The sequence below is a fragment of the Fringilla coelebs genome (genome assembly GCF_963513975.1).
Source record: "Fringilla coelebs genome assembly, chromosome: 2".
NCBI classification, from domain to species: domain Eukaryota; kingdom Metazoa; phylum Chordata; class Aves; order Passeriformes; family Fringillidae; genus Fringilla; species Fringilla coelebs.
This window is the reverse complement of record NC_140029.1, coordinates 92,511,390-92,535,070: the sequence shown is the minus strand read 5'-3', so window position 1 is coordinate 92,535,070 and position 23,681 is coordinate 92,511,390. Positions and strand designations below refer to the sequence as shown.

Sequence of the window (23,681 nt, the reverse complement as noted above, 5' to 3'; positions counted from 1 at the left end):
CCATTATCTCTGTTTTCATGACAATTATTACTAGTTGCATTAATATTTTACTTTATGTCAATTATTAAGTTGGTCTTATCCCAACCCACAGATTTGACCTTCTTCCGGTTCTCCTCCCCAACCCTCTCTGGGGTGGGTGGGGCAGTGAGTCCGGGTGGTACTTAGTTGCCAGCTGGTGTTACAGTGTGTCAGTGTCCATTTTGGCCTCCAACATGAGGCACTGAGGGTTGAGATAAGGACAGATCTGACCAGAGCGCGTTAAAACAAATTTGCTATAAGCATTCGCTGCACTGGTTTAACAATCACTGGTCACAACATTGATTTACTTGCTCTCAGAGTCATTGCACTTGTTCTCAGGGCTATATTGTGCAGCACTTTACTTGCAGCACGCGCTCCCTCTCTTGGCTTTCTTGGCTTTATCGCCTTTGAGGTCTGGGCTAAGGTTATTGTTTTATTGTACTTTGTAATGCTGCCTTTTGATATGATAGAGTTACTGGTTGTAAGACTAATCTGGTATGTGTACTCAGCATTGCTCACCTCTGTTCTTCGAGAGCCATCTGTTGGGAACTACCAATAATCACACCTTTTTTCTTTCTTTCCTCCTCCAAGAGACAACCTATGGAGGAGATATCTTTCCACACTTTCCCCTTTCCTGCCAGGCTAATTACAGTAGTGTTTGAGGATTTTGAAAATTGTGAATGTCCTTGGGATGTTGAAACCAGCACGGTCCTATTTCCAGTAATGTTGAATGTGTTCCAGGTCTTGTTTATGGTTAAAGAACTATTTAAGAATAAGATCAAGAGAATTCCATGAGTCTGGATAGTTAAAAGTAGCAGGATGTGTGGGATAGCACGTGGCAAGTACCTAGGACAGTGGGCACCTCCAGTGTCTTGGAACTTCCTCCCTGAACAAGTGCAGAATCAATATTTGGGAAAAGAATGCTGTCACCCTGTCAATTCCAGACAGGCACAAGTCACTGAGATGTGCTGGGGCCTGGTCCATGCCAGCTGATCCCTGTTCAACACTCTTCAGTACCTCAAGAAGATGAGATGGTCTGGATCTGATGGCAAAGCATTAGGCACTGCAGCTACTCCAACTCTGGTGACAGGGACTGCAGCTGAACCAGAGACCCAACCCATGCCAGCATCAGTCACCCTATTGACAAGAAGAAATGGACACAAAAGTCTGCTCATTTAGTAAAGGGGGACAAAGCAGGGCCATCCCAAGAAAAGAAGGAAGAAGCAGAACAAAAGGTAACCTCCACTCGATCCCTATCACTGAGTGAGTTATCCATTATGGGAAAAGATTTCATCTATTGTCCAGGTGAACACATTATCACTTGGCTAAAATTCTGGGATAATGGGACGAGCAGCCTGGAATTAGAATAGGGAAGCCAAGCATTTGGAGTCACTCACTAGGGAAAGGGGCATTGACAAGCTTATTGGTAAAGGAATACAAGTCCTCAGCCTTTGGAAGTGACTCTTGTCAAGCATGAAGGAAAAGTATCCCTTCAAGGAAGATGTTTTACATCACCCAGACAAGATGGGCATCATTAGATCCCAGTAGGTGTGATCAGCAAAACAACACCCACATGTCCAACATCTAGCAAGAAAGAAATACAAGATTTCTAAGGTGCTATGGGTTTTTGGAGAATGCACATTCCAAGTTACAGTCCTCTCTATCAAGTGACCCAGCAGAAGAATGGTACCTAATGGGACCTGGAGCAGCAAGAAATCTTTGAACAAATTAAACAGGAGGCAGTTCATGCAATAGCCCTTGGGCCAGTCTGGGCAGGGCAAGATGTTAGAAATGTGCTCTCTGCTGCAGCCAGGGAGATTGACCTGGCATGGAACCTTTGTCAGAAAGCACCATGGGAGACTTGAGGTCAACCTCATGGCTTTTGGAGCCAGGGATTCAGAGGATCTGAGGAGGCTTGCTATATTTCAGCTAAAAAAAGAGATAATTGCACCTTATGAAGGGGGTTGAGCTGCTTCAGAAGCAACTGGTACTGAAGCAGAGCTGCTCCTGGCACCCTGGCTAGCTCTGCTGGACTGGATGCTCAAAGCGAAGGTCTCCTCTGGACTGGATGCTCAAAGCGAAGGTCTCCTCTGCACTTCAGACAGCCGAGGCTACATGGAATAAGTGGGATACCACTGATCACACAACAAGCTCAGATAGGAAAACCCAGGCACCCAGGAATCTTGAAAGTGATCGTGAACTGGCCAGAAGGTAAAGATTTCAGAATATGGTCATAGGAGAAGATGACATGTGCCGAAGAGGCTGCACTGCATGACAAATTATCAGAAAGTGAGAAGCAATATGCCCTGTTTATTGATGGGTCCTGATGTGTTGCAGGAAAGCACTGGAGGTGGAAGGCAGCTCTATGACAAGCTGCAGAAGCTGCTGAAGGAGAAGGGGAGTCCAGTCAGTTTGCAGAGGTGAGAGCCATCCATCTGGCTTTAGACATTGTTGAATGGGGAAAATGGCCAATACTTTATCTCTCTACTGACTCAGGGATGATGGCAAATTCCCTGTGAAGGGGGTTGCAGTGATGGAAGGAGAGGAACTGGCAATGCAGAGATAAACCCACCTGGGCTGCTACACTATGGCAGGATATTGCTACCTGGGTGGAGAACCTGGCTGGGAAGGAGCATCACATAAATGCTCATGCGCTAGAGTCGGGCCACTGCAGAACATCAAAACAACCAATAGGTGGCTCAGGTGGATCTGGATTGGCAACATGAAGGTGAATTATTTATAGCTCAGTGGGCCCATGATACCTCAGGCCATCTAGAAAGAGATGCAACTTTAGACGGATTAGAGAGTGATTGAGGGGTAGATTTGACCATGGACACTGTCACCCAGGTTATCCTTGAATGTGCAGCATGCTGCAATTAAGCAAGTCAAGTGGTTAAAGACTCTAATATGAAGGACAGGGGCTGAAATATAAGTACAAGGAGGCCTGGCAGTGTGAATGAATCACACTCCCACAGATCCTCCATGGGCTTACTGGAGGGCTGGGAACATATTCTGGGCCCCATATCACCACCCAGAAAACTATCCTAGGCCTTGAAAAGCAAGTTTTGTGGGGACCTTGTAGGCCATAACCAACTGTGTTACACAATGGGACTCTTCCAAAACAACCTTGTAGACAACTGGGCCAAAATCATAGTATTGAGGTGGATATTACACACCCTATTGCACACCAGCCTCCAGGAAAAATTCAGCAGTGCAATGAACTATTAAAGACTGCACTGAGAGCAATGGGTGGTGGAATCTTCAAACATTTAGCAAAAGCCCCCTGGTTAGTCAGCACTAGGGAATCTGTCGGTCAGGCTGGCACTGCTCAATCAAAACTTTTACCTACTGGACAATGGGGTAAATTTCCAGTAGTGCACATAAAAAATATGCAGGGGAGAAAAGTCTGAGTTATTCCTGCCTCGGGCAAAGGCAAAAGCAATCCATAGGATTGCTTTTGTTCAAGGACTTGGGTGTACTTGATGGGTAATTCAGAAGGATGGGGAAGTCCGGTGTGTGCCTCAGGAGGATTTGATTATGGGTGAGAATTACAATTTATTAAACTGTTTGATGTAATTGCTATGTAAGACTATGTGCTATCACATATATGGTAGTGATATGCTTATCAGTGCATTGGGCACTTTACAGTACCTGTCTCCACCAACTCTGGATTGGGGATCTGAACCCAACTCCCTTTTGATTACCACATAATTAGAGAATGAACTGTAATAAATATGGACAAGTGCAATGGTGATGTAATCAGAACTGGCTTCATCATGCAACAGTCCAACAACACAGTCCTCTCTGCCCTGAAAGACTGTAATGGCAAATAGAGCTCAAGGTCATGGACAAAATGAACTCAATTGACATTTTACAGAGATAAACTTGGGGAATGGTATCTGTGTGCATACACAGAAGGAGAAGAAGGGTGATGGGATATTTGAAAGCATGGGAGCTGGCATGATGTAAATGATGTAGAATAAAGGGTGGATACTGTGCTGGTTTCAAATGGGAACACGGGCCTTCTCCACCTTGGCTGAGGGTGGCAATGGCAGAAGGGTTTTTCAGCTGCTGATGTTCAGCCACGGGATAAATAGATGTGCTGGCTGTAATGAAGCAGTTGATTATGATTTTATTATTTTGTTTTAAATGGCATCTCATGACGCAAAACACGGCAACACCTTGAGTCCTGTGTCCAGTTCTGGGCCCCCCACTACAAGAAAGGCATTGAGATGCTGGAGCGAGTCCAGAAAAGGGCAAGGGAGCTGGTGAAGAGTCTGGAGCACAAGTCCTGTGAGTGCAGCTGAGGGAACTGGGGTTTAGCCTGAAGAGAAAGCTTGGAGGGACCTTATATCACTCTCTTGGTCTCTTCTCCCAGGCAACAAACAACAGGATAAAAGGACACAGTCTTAAACTGTGCCAGAGGACGTTTAGATTGGACTTTAGGAGGAATTTCTTCGACTAAAAGGATGATTAGACATTGGAATGGGCTGTCCAGGGAGGTGGTGGAGTCACGGATCCTGGAGGTGTTTAAGGAAAGGACTGGACGTGGCTCTCAGTGCCAGGGTCTGGTTGTCAAGGTGGCGAGCAGTTGGTCTCCACGATCTCAGAGGTCTTTTCCAACCTGATTGATAATGTAATTCGGTGTGGATCTGAGGAGCCACAGCAGCGAGGCCTGGCCGGCGGCATCACCTGAGCCCGGCCTGCCACCCCCAAGATGGCGGCGCGGCGCGGCCGCGGCCCCGCCCCGCGGCTCCTGCCCTCCCTGGGCCGGCCGCGGCCGCCGGGGCCGCCGCCGCTGTCGCCGCGTGATGAGAGCATCAGCCCTCACTGCCACGTCTCCCGGGTAGCCGGCGCTGTACAGGGCCGCGCCGGGGCGCCGAGGCCGGACCCGCCCGCCTGCCTCCTCTTCTCCTCCTATCCCTTCCCCTGCTCCTGCCCCGCCGCGGGGCAGCGGCGAGGTGGGTCTGCCCGGCGGGAGGAGGGACGCTCCGCGGGGCTCCCACCGCCGCCGCCGCCGCCTCGTTACCTCCGCGCGGTCCGGGGGTTGCCGGGGCCGGGGCTCGCCGCCGGGCCGCTGCCGCCGGAGGAGACCCCGCTGCCGGCTGATGTCCGAGCCGTGCCGCCGCCCGCGCTTGGATGTGTGAGTACCGGCCCCGCCGCTCCTGCGGAAAAGCCACGGCGACCCAGGAGGGCGGCGGGCTGCGACCGCCGGAGATCCCCTCCGAAACCTGGGGTGTCTGTCTGTGTGGGAGTGAGTGGTGGGGAGGCTTCTGCCGGGTTTGTTCCGTCCTGGTGGTGAGTTACGGCATTTGGTCTCGGGCTTCTCCTTTGAGACATTTCCTGCTGTGTTTGGGTTAAAGCAGGAGGTCCGCGCACGCTGCCGAGAGCCGGGTGCTCTGTGGTGGGAGGGTTGGGGATTAGACACGAGGAGGTTGGGCTGGGGTCACGGGAATGTGCACTTTGGGCTTTTAAAGCGCTGTCCCTACGTAACCAGTCCTGCAAGGGCACTGTCCTGTGGAAGATGAGGAGCTGAGGCAATATTCTCTAAGTCCAGGTAAATCCAACCCGCCATAAGGTACCATTTCCAGAATGGATGTGGCTGCACATTTCTGCCTCTGTTTTTGTACTGCAGTGTAAACAGTGTATCAGTCATTCTCCCTTATATAGGGTAGCAGTTGGGTGCATGATTTTCCCTGTTATGTGAGGCAGCTCCTTCCCTACTCCAGCATCGTTTTAACATGTGAACGTACAGCAGAAACAGAGGCAGCTTTGTTTGCAATCTCTGATTGCTCTCATGCATGCTTTCCATTGTGAGTAAGGGGCCCCTCGTGTCCCTGTCGTCTGTTACAACTGTAAATGGAGAAATGAGATGTCTGTGTTACAAAATTTTGGAGACAAGGCATCCCTTCTGTAACTATCCCTTCTGTCTGTTAACTCACTGTAACCAGAAGAGATTTTCTAGGAGAGGGATACACTAGTACAGGGGTGGGACTGGAATGGCTCAGCATCCAGTTTTACAGGATGCTGAAGGCAGAGAACATCAGCCCTTTTTAAAACCCACAGTCTGCTCCGTGGCTCACCTCCTGGCACTCCTGCTGTTGGACTGTTTCTGACACTCATTCCTCCTTCCAGCTGCAGCTCTTGGGAGTGCAGACTCTTTCAGCCAAGGTGCTTGGATGATACTCTGCTGGTAAAATCTGGGCTCACTGGTGTGTAGCCTGGCAATGCTGACCCCTCTGGGGTTTGGGCTGGAACTTCACGTGCTCCTTGTTGTCTCTTATCTGATTGGAAATTCTTCAGGTGTAGATGGCAGCTACTCCTTGTTCCTGTTCTTGAGCTTCTTTGCCTGGGGTTTTGCTGTACAAACCAGCACAGCGGGTGGTAATGTTTTCCAGGTTTGATTTATTTGGAACAACAAGAAGCTCGAGTGATATCAGTGACACAGTGACCTGTGCTCAGCATGTACTACTGATCTCAAGACCATAGAACACCTGAGTGCCTCCTGTACAGCTCATTCCTGGCTGACTCTTTGCAGCATTTGAGACCTCACTTTCAGAAGCTCTGGGTGTCCCTGTTCCTACTAATGGAGGTGTCTATGCTGCCTCAACCAGAGCATTCAAAATCATTAATATTTTGAAAATCAGAGCCTTTATTTCTTACTTTTATATTTAGTGATTGTATAATGGGGATAAAATATGTTGCTTCCTACTTTGCAGTGCATGTTTCTATTCTGCTTGCTGTAAGATGATGAATTCTTATAAAAATTTTTTTGCATTTTCTAGATTAGCACCTTGCTGAATTACTTTTTTTTTTCAGAGACACTAATGGCATTTATCACAGTAGATTCAGTGGAAGCTCATCTTACTGGCCTGCCTGTACTAGCAACATTTGTGCTGATGTAACATTGCCAGTATAGGTGTACTGTTATGAAGTACTCCAAAGCAGACGGGCATAATCACTTTTTTGTCTATTCTTCAGACATTCCTCTTTGTTCTGAAATTTTAGATTAAAAAATTAACTTCTGTATGTAGTGTTTGAAGGGGAAGCCCCACACCTTTCTGCTAGTTTTGAAACTGAGTAGCACTGAACACAAATCTTTCTCTGAAAGGATATGTAATGCAGATTGACTCAAACCTGGTTTTCATAAAACTTAACGCTTTCTTTCTTTTTATAGGCACCAAATCTGGGTGTTTGAGAATACGGCCAAGAGCGAATGTGCTAGAAATGTTTGTTAAGGTGGCTTCCAGTTTCCATGAGCATTCAGTTCAGAAACCAGTTGGGCCACTCAGCACTCCTCAGTAGTTACAGTTGCTAAAGATGGATGTGGTGGAAAGCAACAGGATAGTAGCAATTCTGACACCATCCTGCTCCTTAGTCTCAGTGTTTTCCCTGTGCCACAGAATCCTGAAATCCTGGAAGAAGTGTTCTTCTGGCAGTTAAAATTGGAACTTTAGTCCATTTGTTTCTAACCCTACCACAGTTAGGTAAGTGGCATGGCTGTTAGCAGGTGAATTTTTAACATCAGAGGTAAATCTGTAGTAGCTGTGTGATTTGGGAAAATAGCTCATTAGCTTTCACAAACTGTCCTGGAAGATTTTGTGCCGTTCTTTGGGGGCTGTTGTCATTGGCGAGTTATTTCCAACCTTATCTTGTTTTTTTTGGGTATTGCAAGCAAAGATGAGACTTCTGGTGAGAAGTGGGTATTATGCAACCTGGTCAGGAGAGCTGTCCTGGGAGACAGGGTGCAGTGGCATCCCTTGGGGGGTTTGGAATTGTTGGTTTAAAGCAAAATTATCAGTAGACATCTGCATCCCAGAAATAGATATAAGGGAGCGTGGATGCAGATTCAGACAGCTGGATTAGTCTCAGTATAATTAATTATACAAGGGATTAATGAATCCTATTGCATTTTCTCAGTCTGCTGGATTAGTTGCTCTGTAAACAGTCATATGAAGTTCTGAGTCTTGCCTACCAAAGTCATGGAGGTTGAATTGAAGACTTACTGTTTTGTGGGGAATATTTATGTCACCTGAACCTGTTGTTTAATAGGCAAATAGAGGAGAATTGATGTATTCTCATATGTGGTTTATATTTTAATGTGAATTTATGATTTATACAAATTAAAATTTGTTTAAAATTCCCTGTAATGTTATTACTTTTCTGCAGTGTCAGGGGTGTGTCTCAGTGATACTTTCTGCTATGAATCCCAGTGTGATGACTTGGTGTAAGGCTCAAGGAAGTGGTTTTTAACTTGTGTTCTTCTTCATGCGTTCAAGCTCATTGCTACAGATGGCAGATGCCTGCCTTATTTTTAGCTGTTTGAGGACAAAATAGAAAAATCCTAGTGACTCCCCATGATTTGTCATCATGGCTGATCTCCATTAAATTAAACATAGGGATTGGCAGAAGAACAAAATCAGCAGGAAAGCTGCTTCTGTTTGTTTTTAAAAAAGCTTGTCTAAAGCGCTAAAATAATACTGTAAAAAATATCCACTACTACATACAGAGACCCTTGGGAGGAGAAGTACTTGCTGAACAGTTTATCCTGCTTTGGATAAGGAAACTGAGGTCTGTATTGGTAAAACAAGTTCCCTGGAAGTCAGTTGAAGAGGAAAGATTAAAAAGCAGAAGATATCCTGGCCTGTGCTCAGGCCATTAGACTGTGGGTTTGTGTTCAAGGTTGGGAGGAGAATGCTTATTTTGGTGGCTTGCTTGATGGAAAGTTTTAAGATGGGCTCTTAAAGCATGAGCATCTTGTATTTTTTTCCTCCTTTTCCCCCCTATCAGTAGTGATCTGTTTTGTTGTGCATTTGCCTTGATATCTTGGAAAAAAAAATTCAGTGGCCATACCTAAAATTCCATGACTTTCCCAGTTACTGCAATGGCATGGTATAATGGAGAGTGATCTGTAGCTGTGTTTTAGCAGAGCTGTGGCTGTGCGTAATGTTTACTGAAGAGCCCTGGTGCAAGATGTACTTAGGAGCGCGTGCGTGTTGATAAATTGTATTATCGGCCAGCTTTGATAGCTTTGCCTGTGTTGTGTCTGCTGAAACACTGCCCTTGTGTTTCACTTCCCAACCAGCATCCCCTTCTAAACAGAACTTCAGTTTCTATCAGTAATGTGGAGTTGGAGTTAAAACTTCTGTGTTGTTACATACTCAGAGAACTGCCTGGCTCAGTAATTCCCTCCAGCTCTTTAGTTTGGGCCTCTTGCTCTGGATGAGGCTGCGCCTGATGTCCCTTTCCCCAGACAATTCAGAAGCATGGGAACTCTAGGACCAAAATAGACTGTGACCCAGCTGGTCAGGCCTGCATTTCCCTCTGCTGCTGGAAAAGCTCAGCTTTGCAATTTTGTCTTGTTCTCACACAAGAACAAGCCAATGGTTTCTTTATTCCTGGATCCACTATTTGGCTGGGAGTGCTGCTGTATACATAAGAAGAAGCCAAAGAAAATGTTAATGTCTTGCTGCTAGCTGTGTAATACTTGTTGGCTTGGTGAGGAGTGTTATTGGCCACTTGGAGCTGCTGAGCCTTGAGGGTCTTGCATTGTGGCTTTGTTATGTTGGTTTTTTTTTTTTTTTTTACTTCCTTTTGGAATATAAATTCTCTTGTCTTCATTCATAAAATTACTACAGTCATTCATTAAAGTTTTCCTAAGCTGTTTGTTTTGACCTGCTGCAGCAGTTAGTTGCACAAGGTAATTATATGGTAATATAAGGTAATACTGTTTTATTGCACCAGGAATTGTGGCTTTGTTCTTGTACTCTTCAGAGTTTTGTTTTGAGCGCTTAGTGTGTGTGTCTCAACTTTCCTCCGACTCACAAAAACCTGAACTTGCCTATTCGGAAGAGGACACTATTGCATGCATACCTCTGGAGACTTCTTCCTTGCACCCCCTAAAGTAAGGTCTTTGAGGGGATTTTTAGGGAATTTACAGGATCAGGATTTCTCTGTTTTTTAAAATGGCTTTTTCAGTATCTTGGATAATTTTGTTTATCTGGAGTATTAAGAACTTAAATCTATGTCCTATACTTTAACATGTCTGCAAAATGAGCTGACTGAGCTTACTGCACTTAATAATTTTGAGAGGCTTTTCCTGAAAAACTTTTCTTTCCTGTTCCCATTTTTGTATGTGGGTGTTTGAAATACTGTGAATACTACAAATGGCAGGCGGTGCCTTCCCCTTGTTTTTAGCTAAAATTTCTATTTTTCCCACTTACCTTTCTGCTTAGCTCTAGTCTTCCTTGCTGAAAACACTGGAAATAAGTCATACAGCTGTTTGTTAACACTTGCCATAATCTTACTACTTCAACCTTTTGGTTTTGGCATCTGTGTAGAGGACTGATAGATGGAGCATCTTCAGCCAGAGTTGTGCTATATCAGAAAAGCCTACACTGACATGGTCTTGATGAGTTGGTTTTGTTTTTACAGAGGAGGTTATTAGTCACTGAGCAAAAATGAGTCTTGCTGGTGCACCACCTGACTGTGGTGATTCCCCACCCAGCTCTCCTGTTTGATGGTGCTTGGGCTGTACTTCAGGGGGGTTTCTGTCTCTGTGCCAAATCCCCATCTTAATCCATCGCTCTGTATGGCATGAGGACTTGGAAAATGTGCTGACTTGGAGACCTCCCTCCTAACCGGTTTTGCCTCCCAGCTCTGGGCCAGGTGGCGGGTGTGTGCTTTTGGATCCAACCGGAGTTGAAAGGTTGTGTTGACTTAGCACTGGGGCAGCTCTGTGCAAGCCAAATATTTAGCTTTCCATCTGATAACCTGTCGGTTGTTTCCTCCCTTGCAACAACCAAATGCTTATTTTATTCCCAGACCAGTTGGGGCTTTCACAGAAGTTTTGTGTCTTTGTGGCTTCCGTTGTGGCAGATGTGAGGGTGCTGACAAGGTGGCCTTGTGACCAAGGCTTGGGTGCAGCCATCGCTGTTCCTTGGCTCTCTGGTGATTTTTTTTTTATTTTTGGTGTTACATTGGGTGAGTCAATTACTAGCTTTGTGTCTGTTTTTCCAGCTGTCAAAATGGGGTTTTGGTTTTGTTTTGGTTGTTTCTTATGTTAATTTAAATAAATAAATAAGAGGTTCAAACTAAAAGGAAGTAAAAATAACCTACAGTAACTAGGACTCTCAAAGTTCAAAGCTCAAAGTAAAACTTGTGTGATAATTTGCAAAGATATTAGGATTGCTGGACAACTGCAAGTTTAGAGTTAGGATGACCAGCTGCAGTGAGTTGAGAACATCAGCAACCAAGAGAGCATTTTTGGTTTCAGAAACTAACTGTGCTTTGTGTCAGTGCTCTGCAGCCGTGTCGTGGGGGTGGCTGGCTGTGCTTCCCTGCCAGGGAGCTCTGCACATGTGGCAGGTGTGTTTCCATAAAGCACAGACACCCTGAATGGAAAGTCTTGCCAGGGGTGTCTGTGTTGCTGTGGAGGAGGCAGAGAGAGTCCCTCACCACAGAGGCCATGTGTTGCTTCACCCCCAGCTGTCACATGCTTCCTCAGCAGGAAGAAAGTTGCTTTAATTGAGATGGTGAGTTGCAATGAGAGACCTGTGGTCTTCTTGAGCCACATTGCACCAAGTGAGGATGGCTATGTTTTCCCTTTCTGCTTTTGTGAGTAACTGGGGGTAGGACTTGTGGAGCCAAGGAGAGCCACTTGAATGTTTTCCAGACTCTGGGAGTTCTCATGTCTCGGTGTAGCAAGCTTCCCAACAGAACTGGAGAGCCTTGGAGTTTTCTCCAATTAAAAAATGTTAACACCATCAAAATAACTGACGGAGCTTCGTAGCGTTTCCAGCAAAGAGATGGGGAACAGGCACACTTTCCATTCTGATGAGTCACTGACTCTCTCCTGATTGCCTCTTGAAAGAGCTGTTTGGGCAGCTGCTGATGCAGAAACGTGATTCTGAGTGATGGGCCTTGGTGAGCAGGACAGGGCTGCACTGTTTCACCTTTGAATTGGTGAGTAATTAGTCTGCCTAGCTCTTTATCAGTAAAGTCTTGCACACAGCTGTGGTTCTTGCCTGGCTTGATCCTGCCGTGATCCTGCTTCATCAGGATAGCTGGGGAGCTGATGGGCAGGAAGGGTATTGTGGCACAGAAAAAAAAAAATTACTAAGTGCTTTCTGTGGTCCTAAAAGCAGGAACTGGAAATCAGAGCATCTGATGCCTTCTGTTTCTGGATTTTCTTGTAACTGTGTCACAAAGTGAAGTTTTGTCTCTGTCCTGAAGTATGGTCTGCCCTAGGACCCAAGAGCTGTCGGTACCCACTTCCATTCCCTGTGCATTGGCAGGACCACTGTCTGCTCTTCTGTAACTGCTCTCCAGATTCTGCATGTGTGTTTTTATGATGCCCACATCTGCCTCAGAGAGGAGATCTTGGAGGCTAGGTAATACTGGTTCTGAGGGTTTGGGGATGAAGGGACTACAAGCATGTTGCTTATTTTTTGAGGGAAATTGTAGGTGAACTGAAAAGAACAGTGTGGAATCACATTAATGGACTGAAGAGTCTTGTCAGGAAAAGCTTTTATCTTTCATTACTCACTTTTTCTGCATGACTCTATAAAATATGATCACTGATGGGGAATGCAAATAGAGAAGGGAGCAGGGTGGACTCTTCATTAATACTTAATACGACTTGGAATATTATCTGTTGGAGTAAGGGGTTTATGGACACCTTTTTTTCTCATTTTCAAAGTAGAATCATGCCTTTGTTTATTAATTGAAAACCATAAAAATGCTTTTCCCCATGTCTTTCTCCTCAAAAAGGAGGCTGTTGATTGGTTCAAGGCCAAAAAAAAGCAGACTTAGAGACAATCTGATCTGTAATCTCACTGCTTTGTTTAGCTTTATCTGTGGAGCTTCAGTTTTGTGTAGCTAGTTTTACAAAATAAAAACAAACAAAAAAAGGAATGGTTCTTAGGCAGATTTTGCTCCAACAAACACCTACCTAATTTGATCCAACTCCAGTATTTAAAGTTATTTAAAGCTTGGCTTGAGGAACTGCCCAGTCTATATGTTCATGAATCACTGTGAAAGGGCTTATTCAAGTGCATTTAAAATATGTGCGCTGACGTTAAGGATGGCTTCTTTCCATGGGCAGTTGTTTTTACTGGTAGAAACCTGCATTTTACTGGTTTGTAAAGCCAGGGGCTGGAATTGCGATTGCTTTGTGTCCAAGTGTCTGTATTGGCGAGCGTGTGAGGCATACTAATGGGGTGATACTAATGAGACCTGTTAAATTATTTACATGAATTATTGAATGGGGTATAAAATACCTTCCACTGTTAATAGCACTAATTAGACCACCAACATATTGCATCCATTATCATAAATATCCTGTAGGTCGAATCAGATCAATTGTTTCAGCTACCACAGGCCCTGTGGTAGCTAAATTTGGCTTAAAATGGCTTTCAAGTTTGTTCTTTTTGGGAGTTTTTCCTCATTTTTTTCCTTCACTTTAGCTGTTTATCGAAAGTATCTGAATGCCCTAAGTGAATTCTGCATTGTTTATTGCTGCCCCTGCTCATCTTACACATGCAGGAGAATGTTCTTGTTTATATTTAATTCCTGAAATATAAATATTTCCAAATAAAATTCTAGAACATCCTAGGGAAAATTGTCAGAAAATTCTTGCTTGACAAGAAAGGTAAGGAAAGCTTCAATCTCTGTTGTGTTGCTATTAGAGATATATGAGTTTTAAAGTCTGTCAAAACACACTATTCACCTCAAAACCAAAATTCTCCAATGTTTGCTTGCCTTTCATGCATTTTCATATATCCTTTCTTTTTTTTTCTCTCTCCCTCCCAGATCTCTGTTTTTTGGTGTGGTTTTTTTGGGTTTGGTTTGGTTTGATTTTTCCAACTGACTTTTGTGTGGGTGTGCAGAAAGCATTCATCCTTTGAAACATCTGGGTTTTTGTTGAAAGTTTGAGCATTGGTATCCTGGTTTCAATAATGACAATTGTTTATCGGAGTAGAGATGAAGGATGGGAAATTTTAATACAAAGGGCAATTCTTTGAGGGAATTTTTTAGAGAAGTACTCCTGCACACTATGTTCATGGTGACAGTCCTGTGACTCACTGACAAAACTTCTGGCATTTCTGCCAGCTGTGATTTCTCAGGATTTTAAAGGAGGTGATGACTGAATTATAAATAGACCATAGGTTCCATCTGTACATTTCAAAGCTACATCTAGAGTTTCCCAGAAGGTGGATGTGCTTTTTTGGCCCCTGGGTTGGTTCTGGCTATGATATTTTTCCAAAAGGACAGCTGATTTAGACTCCAGGCACACAGACACACTGAAGTCCTTGTAGTGAGATGCTCACTCAGTGTCTTGTTCCTGTACAGCACGCACGTATTCTAGTTCAGTCCTTCATTCTCTTATGTCTGCTGTGTTTCCACTGGAAACTTTCCTGACTGCCAAAATCCTTGCAGTGTCACGTGAGAGACCAGTGAAATAGAAGAAAAATTGTATGGGAAATGATAAAGTTTGTGCCAGAAATGACATTATTGTTTCTGATATTCTGACTTGCCCAGCCTCTCTCATACTAGTTTATTTTAAGGAGTAGATAGATTTTAGTGTGTCATTAAAAATAAATTGGTAAATAAATATGTACAAGTTTACTTCTGAATTATTTTTCTTTTCAGGGCTGGGTTATGTGATTGCCATAAATGCATTGAAGTACATGCATACACGTGCATCTTGCTGCAGTCTTCTGCTAATGAAACCCACTTTTAAATGGATGTATTACCTTGGTGTCATTTGGGCATTAGCACAGAAGGGAGCTGAACCATGCAGTTTCCTTCAAGGACACCAGACTGTCTGTTCAGAGCTCTGCCAGAGGGTGTCCAAATTACCTACCAGCATCAGAGCCTGGCAAGTAACGTGCTGAGTGCCTAAATAGAGCTGTGAAGCTCTAGTAGCTCAACCATAACATTGAGAGGGCTCTTCCCAGATTTGCTTTTGAAATAAAGCACGTTTGTGTCGTCTCCAGCTCTGGAGATGCTCAGTGGTGCTTTCCAGCCAGCAATAAGTGCTGTCAGTTCTTGATGGCTAATGTAAGCAGCCCCTTTTTAGAGACACAGTGTCAGTGGTGTTCATTCTGGGTGTGCAAGCAGACACTGACCTGCTGCCATTGAAGTGACACAGTGTTTTAGAGTGCTGATGGCTGTCCCACAGGGCTCTGAGTGTATGGGAGTGACCTCCTTCTGCATGAATTTGCCTGGCTGGAGCGTGAACTGGGGGTATGTGACCAGTAGTTTAAAGCTTAAGTGATGTTTCTGCCTCCTTTGCAGATTTGGGAAGGCTTTTGGATCTTTGTCTGGGTGTCGGGGCACAGCCTGCTGGAGGCACTGGAAGTGGACTGGTTCCTGGTCATGCCCGGTGGAAGGAGGGGACCCAGCCGGCAGCAGCTAAGCCGTTCAGCTTTGCCTTCTCTCCAGACTCTGGTTGGCGGGAGCTGTGGAAACGGTACTGGTTTGAGAAACAGGTGAGGACAAAGGCAGGGTTGTTGAGACATCTGTGGCTGGGACAGCACTGAAAGCAAGGAGCCTTGATCCACCCTGAACCCTGTGTGGGAACACGGCTTTGTGGTGAAAGTGAGGGACTGGGAGAGGGGAACCTTGAGCCCTCCATTGTGGTATTATGAGATGGCTTATCCAAGAGGGAACAAGATCTGCATGAAAAACCTCTTCCAGCTTCTCTTCTCAGCTCTGCTGTGGTACATGCTTCCCTCTGCAGCTCCTCTTTTGACTTCATGCATTAAAACCAGCCCCATGGAGGGGATTGTGGCAGTGGTCTCAGCCCCCCTTCACCACTCACTGTGGTCATAACAGCCACAGTAGAAATCACACAGGGGTGGAAATCACACAATGTTTCATTTGTCTTTCCTGCAGCAGTTTCCAGAGCAGTGAGTCCTAGCAAATGATGAGTCCTTGTCTCGCTCTTGCCCTCACTGCCCCGGGGGATTAGCATGACACATCACAGTACAGCTGTGACTCCTCCCCCTACATAATAGAAAGGCAGGGCAGGAGGATGCCCATATTCTGTTTTAGACCTGCAGGTTGATGAAACAAATTCTCATCATTGGTAAAGAGGAACTGCATTTTCTGGGGAAGTTGGGGGCTGAAACAGGAACACACACGCAGTGACATTGACATTACTACATTTGGTATAAAAACTGAAAGGGCCCAGCATTACTTCTTTCCATAAAAAGTTAGCAGAATAGAGAAGCTATTTGCTGCATGCTGGGGCCCTGGTATAGGTTCATTCTTACAGAGTAGAGCAATCCAAGACATTTAGCTTTGGCCTTTACAGACTACTCTGTCAGGAACAGAGGGACAGATAGCACAGTTTGAGGTTCTTGAGGAGCAAGTGACTGTCGAGACTGTGGAGTCAGGGCCCCAGCGTCCTGGGAGAGCGTTGCTTATCTGGTTTCAGTCAGACATAGCATAGTTCCTCTACCAGTTCAGTATGGCAGAGCTTTTAGTTGTCCTATCCTCCTCTGGAAGCTAGAAAAGAAGGAAGTGTGAGAACACTTGAGAGGTTAGTCTCTAGGAAGTGGCTGAACTACTCCATTCCATTTTTAGTTAGTCGTCTTTTTAAAACAGGAACTATGAACAGTAAGACAATGGGCACTTTGCTGTGCTGGAGAAGGAGGCTGGGTGCTAGTGTAATGTCCTGGTGATGGGTGGAAAGAGCCAATATTAACTGTTGGGTGTAGCACAGAGTCCTCAATGATTTTTGCTCTGTACGCAAATTTACTGAAATGTTGCTGGGCCTGTCACAGCACTTCTGACAGATCAAGCTGTCGTCCAGAGAAAATTCTGGATAAGGGTTTTGTCTGAGCTAAGATGATGGAGCTCACCACCAGCCTCATGTCAGCAATAGCAATGCAAGACTGCCGTCACCTCTCCCCTAGTAATGCCCAGTCTCAAATTCACAACCTCAAGCACTCTATCCTGGAAAATGTCAGAGATGATGTAGAATGTTTATCAAGTAAGTGATGTCCATCTGCTTCAGGAATGGTAGTGCCATCAGCCTGTCGGCGCCTCCGATCACAGCACTGATTACTCCAGAGCCTGTGCGTCACTGCCGGATCCCTGAACTGCCATTGGATGGAAGCCTTCTCTTTGAATTCCTGTTCTTCATCTACCTTCTGGTAGCCCTCTTCATTCAGTACATCAACATCTACAAGACTGTCTGGTGGTACCCATACAATCACCCTGCTTCCTGCACCTCACTGGTGAGTTCCCCAGCAAGTGCCATCACTAGGGCTTTTTCATTACACAGCTCCTTTCATGCTTCTTCAATCCAGGAATCACCAAGCCTTTGACATTAAGGGAGTGAATGAGAGTTCACATGCACCCCCATCAGTCAGGGCCATGTCATCCCCCATTTTACAGGGGAGAAAATCATGGCAGGAGAGAGAGAGAAGTGGGCAGGACTCCTTCAGGGGAAATTTCTTGCACGTGTTTGCATGGTGTAGCTAGCCCCTAGGGTTTGACACAGAGCTGGGACTCCAGGAGCTGTCTCCTGCTGTGAGTGCCCCTTGACAGTTGAAACAAGAGAGCTTGAGAGAAGGAAGATGTGCAGATTTTTCTTAGGATCCAACAGCAGGTCAGCAGCACAGCTGCAGAGGGGGTCAGACCCTCAGCTTATGTAAAGCTCTCAACCTCCTTGGTTTCAGTGTTCTTGCTGTCCCAATAAGCTGCTTGTGAGCCAGCAGGCCTCAAGTGAGCAAAGCTTGCCTGTACAGCTGGAACCGTGTCCTAAAGGCTGTTTGGAAGCACGAAGTCGTCCCTCAGTTACCTGTACCGACAGGTGGTGCTGGTGTTCCAGTCACCAGCCTCCTGCTCAGCTCTGCCGTGCTGGACACAGCTGGCTTAGAAGTAAAAGCATTCTGTTTGGGGCTCCCTACCTGCCAGGATTTAACAGTTGTTTGTTTATTCCCATCACAACTCAAGCATTTTTTTTTTACCCAGAATGTCCTTGAAGTACCAAAAGCAACAGTATTCAGAGTCTACTAACTCTTCTGGCCAGAATATATTGGATGGCTTCACTGAAAAGCTGTAAGAGCTGTGTCTTAACTTGATGCAGCTAGAGAACTTCTTCATGGCCAATGAAGATGAGGTTTCTCAGATCAGCTTGTTTTCATCAGGAAGCACTAGTTGCTACAGACCATTTTTAAGACCAAGGTGGAAAGTGAGCTGGTGTGCTCACTCTGGATTCCAGTTTGGCTGCCCTTTGATTGATTGTTCAGGGGCTTTTCTGTGGAGAGCCTGCAACCTGTTCTCCATGGTAGGATTCTGGTTCTAGATGTCTCTTTGACCCCAAAAATACCTGCCTGAAGGGTGGGTTTATTTTGTTTTCGCTGGAAACGTCTCCATGGGAAGGAATCTCTGTATGGAGGAGATCTTGCTTCTGGGGACGTTCCTATGTTACTAATGTTTATTGATTTCCCTTCATTCCTAATAGAGAGATTTGGGGAATGCTTATGTGAGGTCCTAATGTACTCTCCAGCAGCCAGCTTTCTAGTCCCACATCATCTGGGTGGTTTCAGAGTTCCTTTTCCCGGTGAAGACCTTTTTTCTTTCCTCCTTCAGAATTTTCACCTCATTGACTACCACCTGGCGGCGTTCATCACAGTGATGCTGGCACGGAGGCTGGTGTGGGCCATTATCTCTGAGGTAACATTCCCACTGTTCCCTCTCCTGCCTCTAGAATTTGCTGCAGAACGTGGTCATCCATGGCCTACGAAAATTCTGCAGGTTGGAAGGTTTTTTACCTCAGAAGAGTCTGGGTGTGAAGGACTAAGATTTTGAGGATGCTCTTCTGCCTTGGAGTTTGCTCCTTGAGACCAGTCATGTCCTGTAGTATTGGGTAGCTCTGTTGGCTCTGCATCTAGGAGGAGATTAAATGGTCCCACTTGCTTATTTACCTCTGCAGGTACAATACTGTACCCCACTATCTCGTGCTGGAGAAGTGGCTGAGAGAATTGCAAGTTAGGTAGCAAAAAGGCAAATAGGGAGGTTGGCCAAGACAAGAAGAATGAACAGGAACTCAGGGGAGGAAGAGTCAGGTGGAGGATGTCTGACTACAGTGAAGTGAAATAGGAATACTGATAGAGCTGCTTTTCCAGTCCTGGTTACTCAATAACTCACTCTGGTCATGTCACCACACATTTTGAGACCTTCTCTGTGTTTGTGGGAGCAGAACCAGGCCAAATTAGGTCTCTGTAAAAGGTCATTTTCAGGAAAATAGAAGTTTTGTCCACTGAAATGGCTAATACAACTCTAGGCTAAGCAACTAATCAGTGTTTAAAAATAAGTAAATTAAATAAAGGAACAGTTATGTCCTGTTGAATAGATAAATGGAGAAGGTGGGAACTCTGAAGGTCTCTTTTCAATTGATTCCTTCCATTTTCATTTAAGTACACATCCTCTGTAAGACTTGCCATAGACTGAAATTTCTGCATTGAAATCTTCCATGCAGGTTCTTGTGCATCGCATGTATTTGCTCTAACCCTTAAGCATCTTTTCATAGTTCACTTTCCTTCTCTCCTCTGGAGACTGGATCAGGCTTTCTTGCTGTGGTGCCTCCTCACTACACTGCAGCCTGCACATCCAATAGAGCAAAATTATGGAAATATGGTTTTGGGTTTGGGATTGCCAAGGTGCACATCTTCTCTTCCCTCAGCTGCAAACTTTTGCAATGCTGAGACCTGATCCTTCTAAATAAAAGAGAGAGAGGACATGGGTTTCAGGCTGTCCTAGACTATCATCAGAGCAATAAGGGACTTAAGCAAAAATATTTTTCTACTTTGCAGCTCTGAATTTTTCTTCAAAGGCCCTATTTTAGTCATCTCCCACAACTTATGATTGTTTGAATCTTTTGGATCCTGTCAATCATTAATAAAATTAAAGGCATTTATGTTTGTAAGAGAATCCGTTTCCTGCTTTGGAGAAGAAGAGGGCACCTATCCCCCTTCTAGTACCTCCTGGCACCCCTCTCCCTACTCCTCCTCCACAGGCATCCCTTGAGCTCATCTTCTAGCACTGGTTGTTTCAGGACTGCTGAGTGTTTCCTCTCCGTTTGCAGGCCTCTCAGGTGGGTGCAACATCGCTGATGTGCTACATGGTGCGCCTGGTGCTGCTCACCCTCTGTGGATGGGTGCTCTGCTGGACTCTGGTCAACCTCTTCCGCAGCCATTCTGTTCTCAACCTTCTCTTCCTGGGCTACCCGTGAGTGACACCACTTTGAACCTTCTGGGTAGGGGGGCACCCCTGCTGCACCAACACTCTGCTTGGGGGTGCAGAGTGTTGGCTGTAATGTCTCCTCGATTTAGGATTAAAAAGGAAGCAGGAGTGGCTGGGGGAAGGTGTGAGGAGGTGGCACTGAGTTGATGAAATGAATTGCCTCAGCTGCTGTTTGTGTGAGGGGCCTTTACTGACACTTGAAAACTGAACCTTTGGGATTGTTGGTTCTACAGATGGGATTTAAAAAAGCTTCTCTGCACAGGTGTTGAAGCTGCAGTCTCTGGCCTTTTAGTGGGAAGAAGAGTTGGCTGTTAGCTTCTGGAGTGGGGGTTCCTATGTGCTGTTACTCTTGTCAGGGCCAGTACCTGTTGGGGAGGTGTCCCCTGTTGGGATGGCTGTTATTTCAGCCTTTTTTTTCTTTCCTTCGTGGCAGGTTTGGTGTCTACGTCCCTCTGTGCTGCTTCCACCAGGACAGCAGAGCACAGCCTCTACCTGCAGACTGTGGTTACTTGGTACAGGACCAGGTGGCGGATGATGGGGCTTCAGCTGTCAGCAGCCTGGTCAAAGACTTCTTCTCGCTTCTGTGGGAATCCCTGAGAGAACAGTTCAATAATCCTACATCTATCCCCACCCACAGCTGCCCCCTTTCCCCAGATCTAATCCGCAATGAGGTGGAGTGCCTAAAAGCAGACTTCAACCGCAGGATCAAAGAAGTTCTCTTCAACTCTCTCTTCAGTGCCTACTACGTGGCATTCCTGCCACTGTGCTTTGTAAAGGTAGCTGTTGTCTGCTCTCTCTGTGCCCCTGCCCACTGTCTCCTTCTGAATGTTGTGTGAACTGCTGCCAGGCCAGAATCCTGGTTAATTCCCCTTTTCTCTGTCTCCCCTTTGGCAGCCCGGATAGCGGAGCATGGCTGCATCCGGAGTGCACTAGTACTGCTCCTGGTTGGCAGATAGGTATTGCCATAAATGTGATGCACCTCTAGTCCCATCACCCCACTTACTAACTCCCCTTCTCCCACCCCCGTCCTAGGCAGATGGATAGCTGTGTTCTTCCTAGAAAAGAGAACCTGTTGTTACCCGTCTCAGATCCAACATTGTGGCTTTTGAGTGCTTGGATCAGAGGCTTTGGTGGTCAGCCTGTTAGAGCCAACTAGGATGCTTGGCAAACTAAATCCAAGAACCTGTCAGTGTGGGGGTTATATTTTTTCATCTGTCATTTCTCTAACTTGAATAAGCTCCAGTTTGTGCAGAGAAATGGGCAGGGCTCCACAATCCATGTAGCAGTCTTGGTGCAATTGGTGCTCCTGGGGCAGTTCTGTGGCAAGCAAACTGCCTTGTTACCTGCTGCTGGAGGAGGAGATGCACCAGCTGCAGCATCATCCCCTGCCCTTTCTCCTGCAGCTCAAGGAGAAGGGAGCCTTGAGTGCCTCCTGAGCTGTAACCCTCCGAAATCACCGGTCCAAAAGCGCATGCCTGTAACGTGTGGTGTGGGTCTGCTGGATGCACATGCAGTATGTCCCTTGTCATTCCTCTTTCTGCTTTGTGACAGTGGTGCCAAGTTCTTGTCTGGTCTCTTTGCAGAGCACCCAGTACTATGACATGCGCTGGTCCTGCGAGCACCTCATCATGGTGTGGATCAATGCCTTTGTCATGCTCACCACGCAGCTGCTGCCTCCCAAGTACTGTGACCTGCTCCACAGGTCTGCTGCCCACCTCGGCAAGTGGCAGAAACTAGAACACGGCTCCTACAGCAATGCTCCACAGCACATGTGAGTGTGGGGATGGCAGGGCTTGGCATGCCTACCAAGGGGCTGAGATGTTCTAGTGGATGAGCAAATACCAGCAGTGTTTATCTTCTGAGGATGTGTCTCCACTCCGCATACAACTCTACTGGCCTCGTTCACTGAAAACAGAAATGACTGCTCTAGAGAGCTGTCTGAGCTCCTCCAGTCACTCCTGGTTCCTTCACAGAAAGGAATGCCGAGATTCTTCTTGGCCACTGGAGAGTATCTTGAGCAGAGGAGGGGGTGGCTCCCTCCACTGCAGTGGACAAGGTTCTAGCACTGGGAGCCATTTGTTCATATTACTTAAGAGTCCATTCAATGGGCTTGTGATCAACCCTCCCTTTTGCAGTGGGAGCTAAGACATGTCCTTGTGGCAGAGGCTTTTGTATTTTTCAAGATGCAGTCCATCCCCGTGAACCCTCGTTCAGGGAGTTGGGAGCACAGATGGTAACACTCTGGCATTGTTTCTCCACAGCTGGTCAGAAAACACAATATGGCCACAGGGAGTTCTGGTGCGACGGAGCCGGTGCCTGTATAAAGCAGTTGGGCCTTACAACGTAGCAGTGCCTTCAGACGTGTCTCATGCCCGCTTTTATGCAAGTATCTCTTCTCTTGCTTGGTGTCTCATGACTGTGGGAGGGAGGAGCAGCTCAAACCCAGCTGTAGCAGAAGAAAGTTCAGTGCTCCGTGACAGGCTGGTGCTGTTGATCAAAATACATGTTGGCAGCAGTGGGGCTTTCCCAATCTGTTTAACAGTGACCTCTGGGCAAGATGGGAGTACGGCTGCCTTGTTAGTGCTTTCTCACTGAGGTGACACAGCTCTCCCATCAGGCAGTAGCATTCCCCTGAGAGGGTTCTAGTTAACACCTTTCAGGGAAAGGGGAAAGTGTGTCAGCAGGCCAATCGGTTTATTTCACCCACTTCCTCTTCTCGAGCAAAATGCCACTTCTACATGCCTTGTTTCTTACTATTTGCCCTAAGTAGCAGCTAGTGGTGGCTGGAGCACAAGCACTGCTTCTGCCCTGCAGTGGTCCCTGACAGCATTATTTCCATATTCCTCCTCACTTCAACCCAGCAACAAATGACAGAAATCTCTCCTTCTTTACTCTTTCCCTGCAGTTCCTCTTTCATCGTCCCTTACGGCTGCTCAACCTGCTGATTCTCATCGAAGGCAGCGTGGTCTGCTACCAGCTTTACTCCCTGCTGCGCTCAGAGAAGTGGAACCACACCCTCTCCATGGCCCTCATCCTTTTCTGCAATTATTATGTCTTATTTAAGCTCCTCCGGGACCGGATAGTATTAGGCAGGGCATACTCATACCCACTTAACAACTATGGACTCAAGGCACACTAGGCCGGCCAGACGTGTACCCCTTCTCTTCCTCATCCCACAGGGCAGGGAGGGAACCTCAGAAAAAAAAAATATTTTCGTACAGTTCTATTTTTTTCTTGCGACGTTTATAAATATTTAAAATATTTTATATTTTGTATACTATTGTTTTTGTGGGGTGGGAAGGGAACCAGTGGCAATTAAATGTCGCTTTATAAACAAGGTGTTATTTTATATATATATATATTAAAAAAATTCCATGTGTATATACAGTATATCTGTACCG

General features: G+C 46.0%; 1 protein-coding gene across 1 annotated transcript; it reads left to right on the top strand.

Annotated features, from left to right (window-relative positions):
* Window positions 1-4,860: 4,860 nt before the first annotated feature.
* On the top strand, window positions 4,861-23,660 carry TMEM39A (transmembrane protein 39A). Its single transcript, XM_084227014.1, has 9 exons — window positions 4,861-5,161; window positions 15,319-15,512; window positions 17,045-17,267; window positions 18,628-18,711; window positions 20,123-20,265; window positions 20,714-21,056; window positions 21,864-22,051; window positions 22,542-22,662; window positions 23,186-23,660. The coding sequence occupies exons 2-9, from the start codon at window positions 15,400-15,402 to the stop codon at window positions 23,417-23,419; spliced, it is 1,449 nt and encodes a 482-aa protein (XP_084083140.1). The 5' UTR covers window positions 4,861-5,161; window positions 15,319-15,399; the 3' UTR covers window positions 23,420-23,660.
* Window positions 23,661-23,681: the final 21 nt, after the last annotated feature.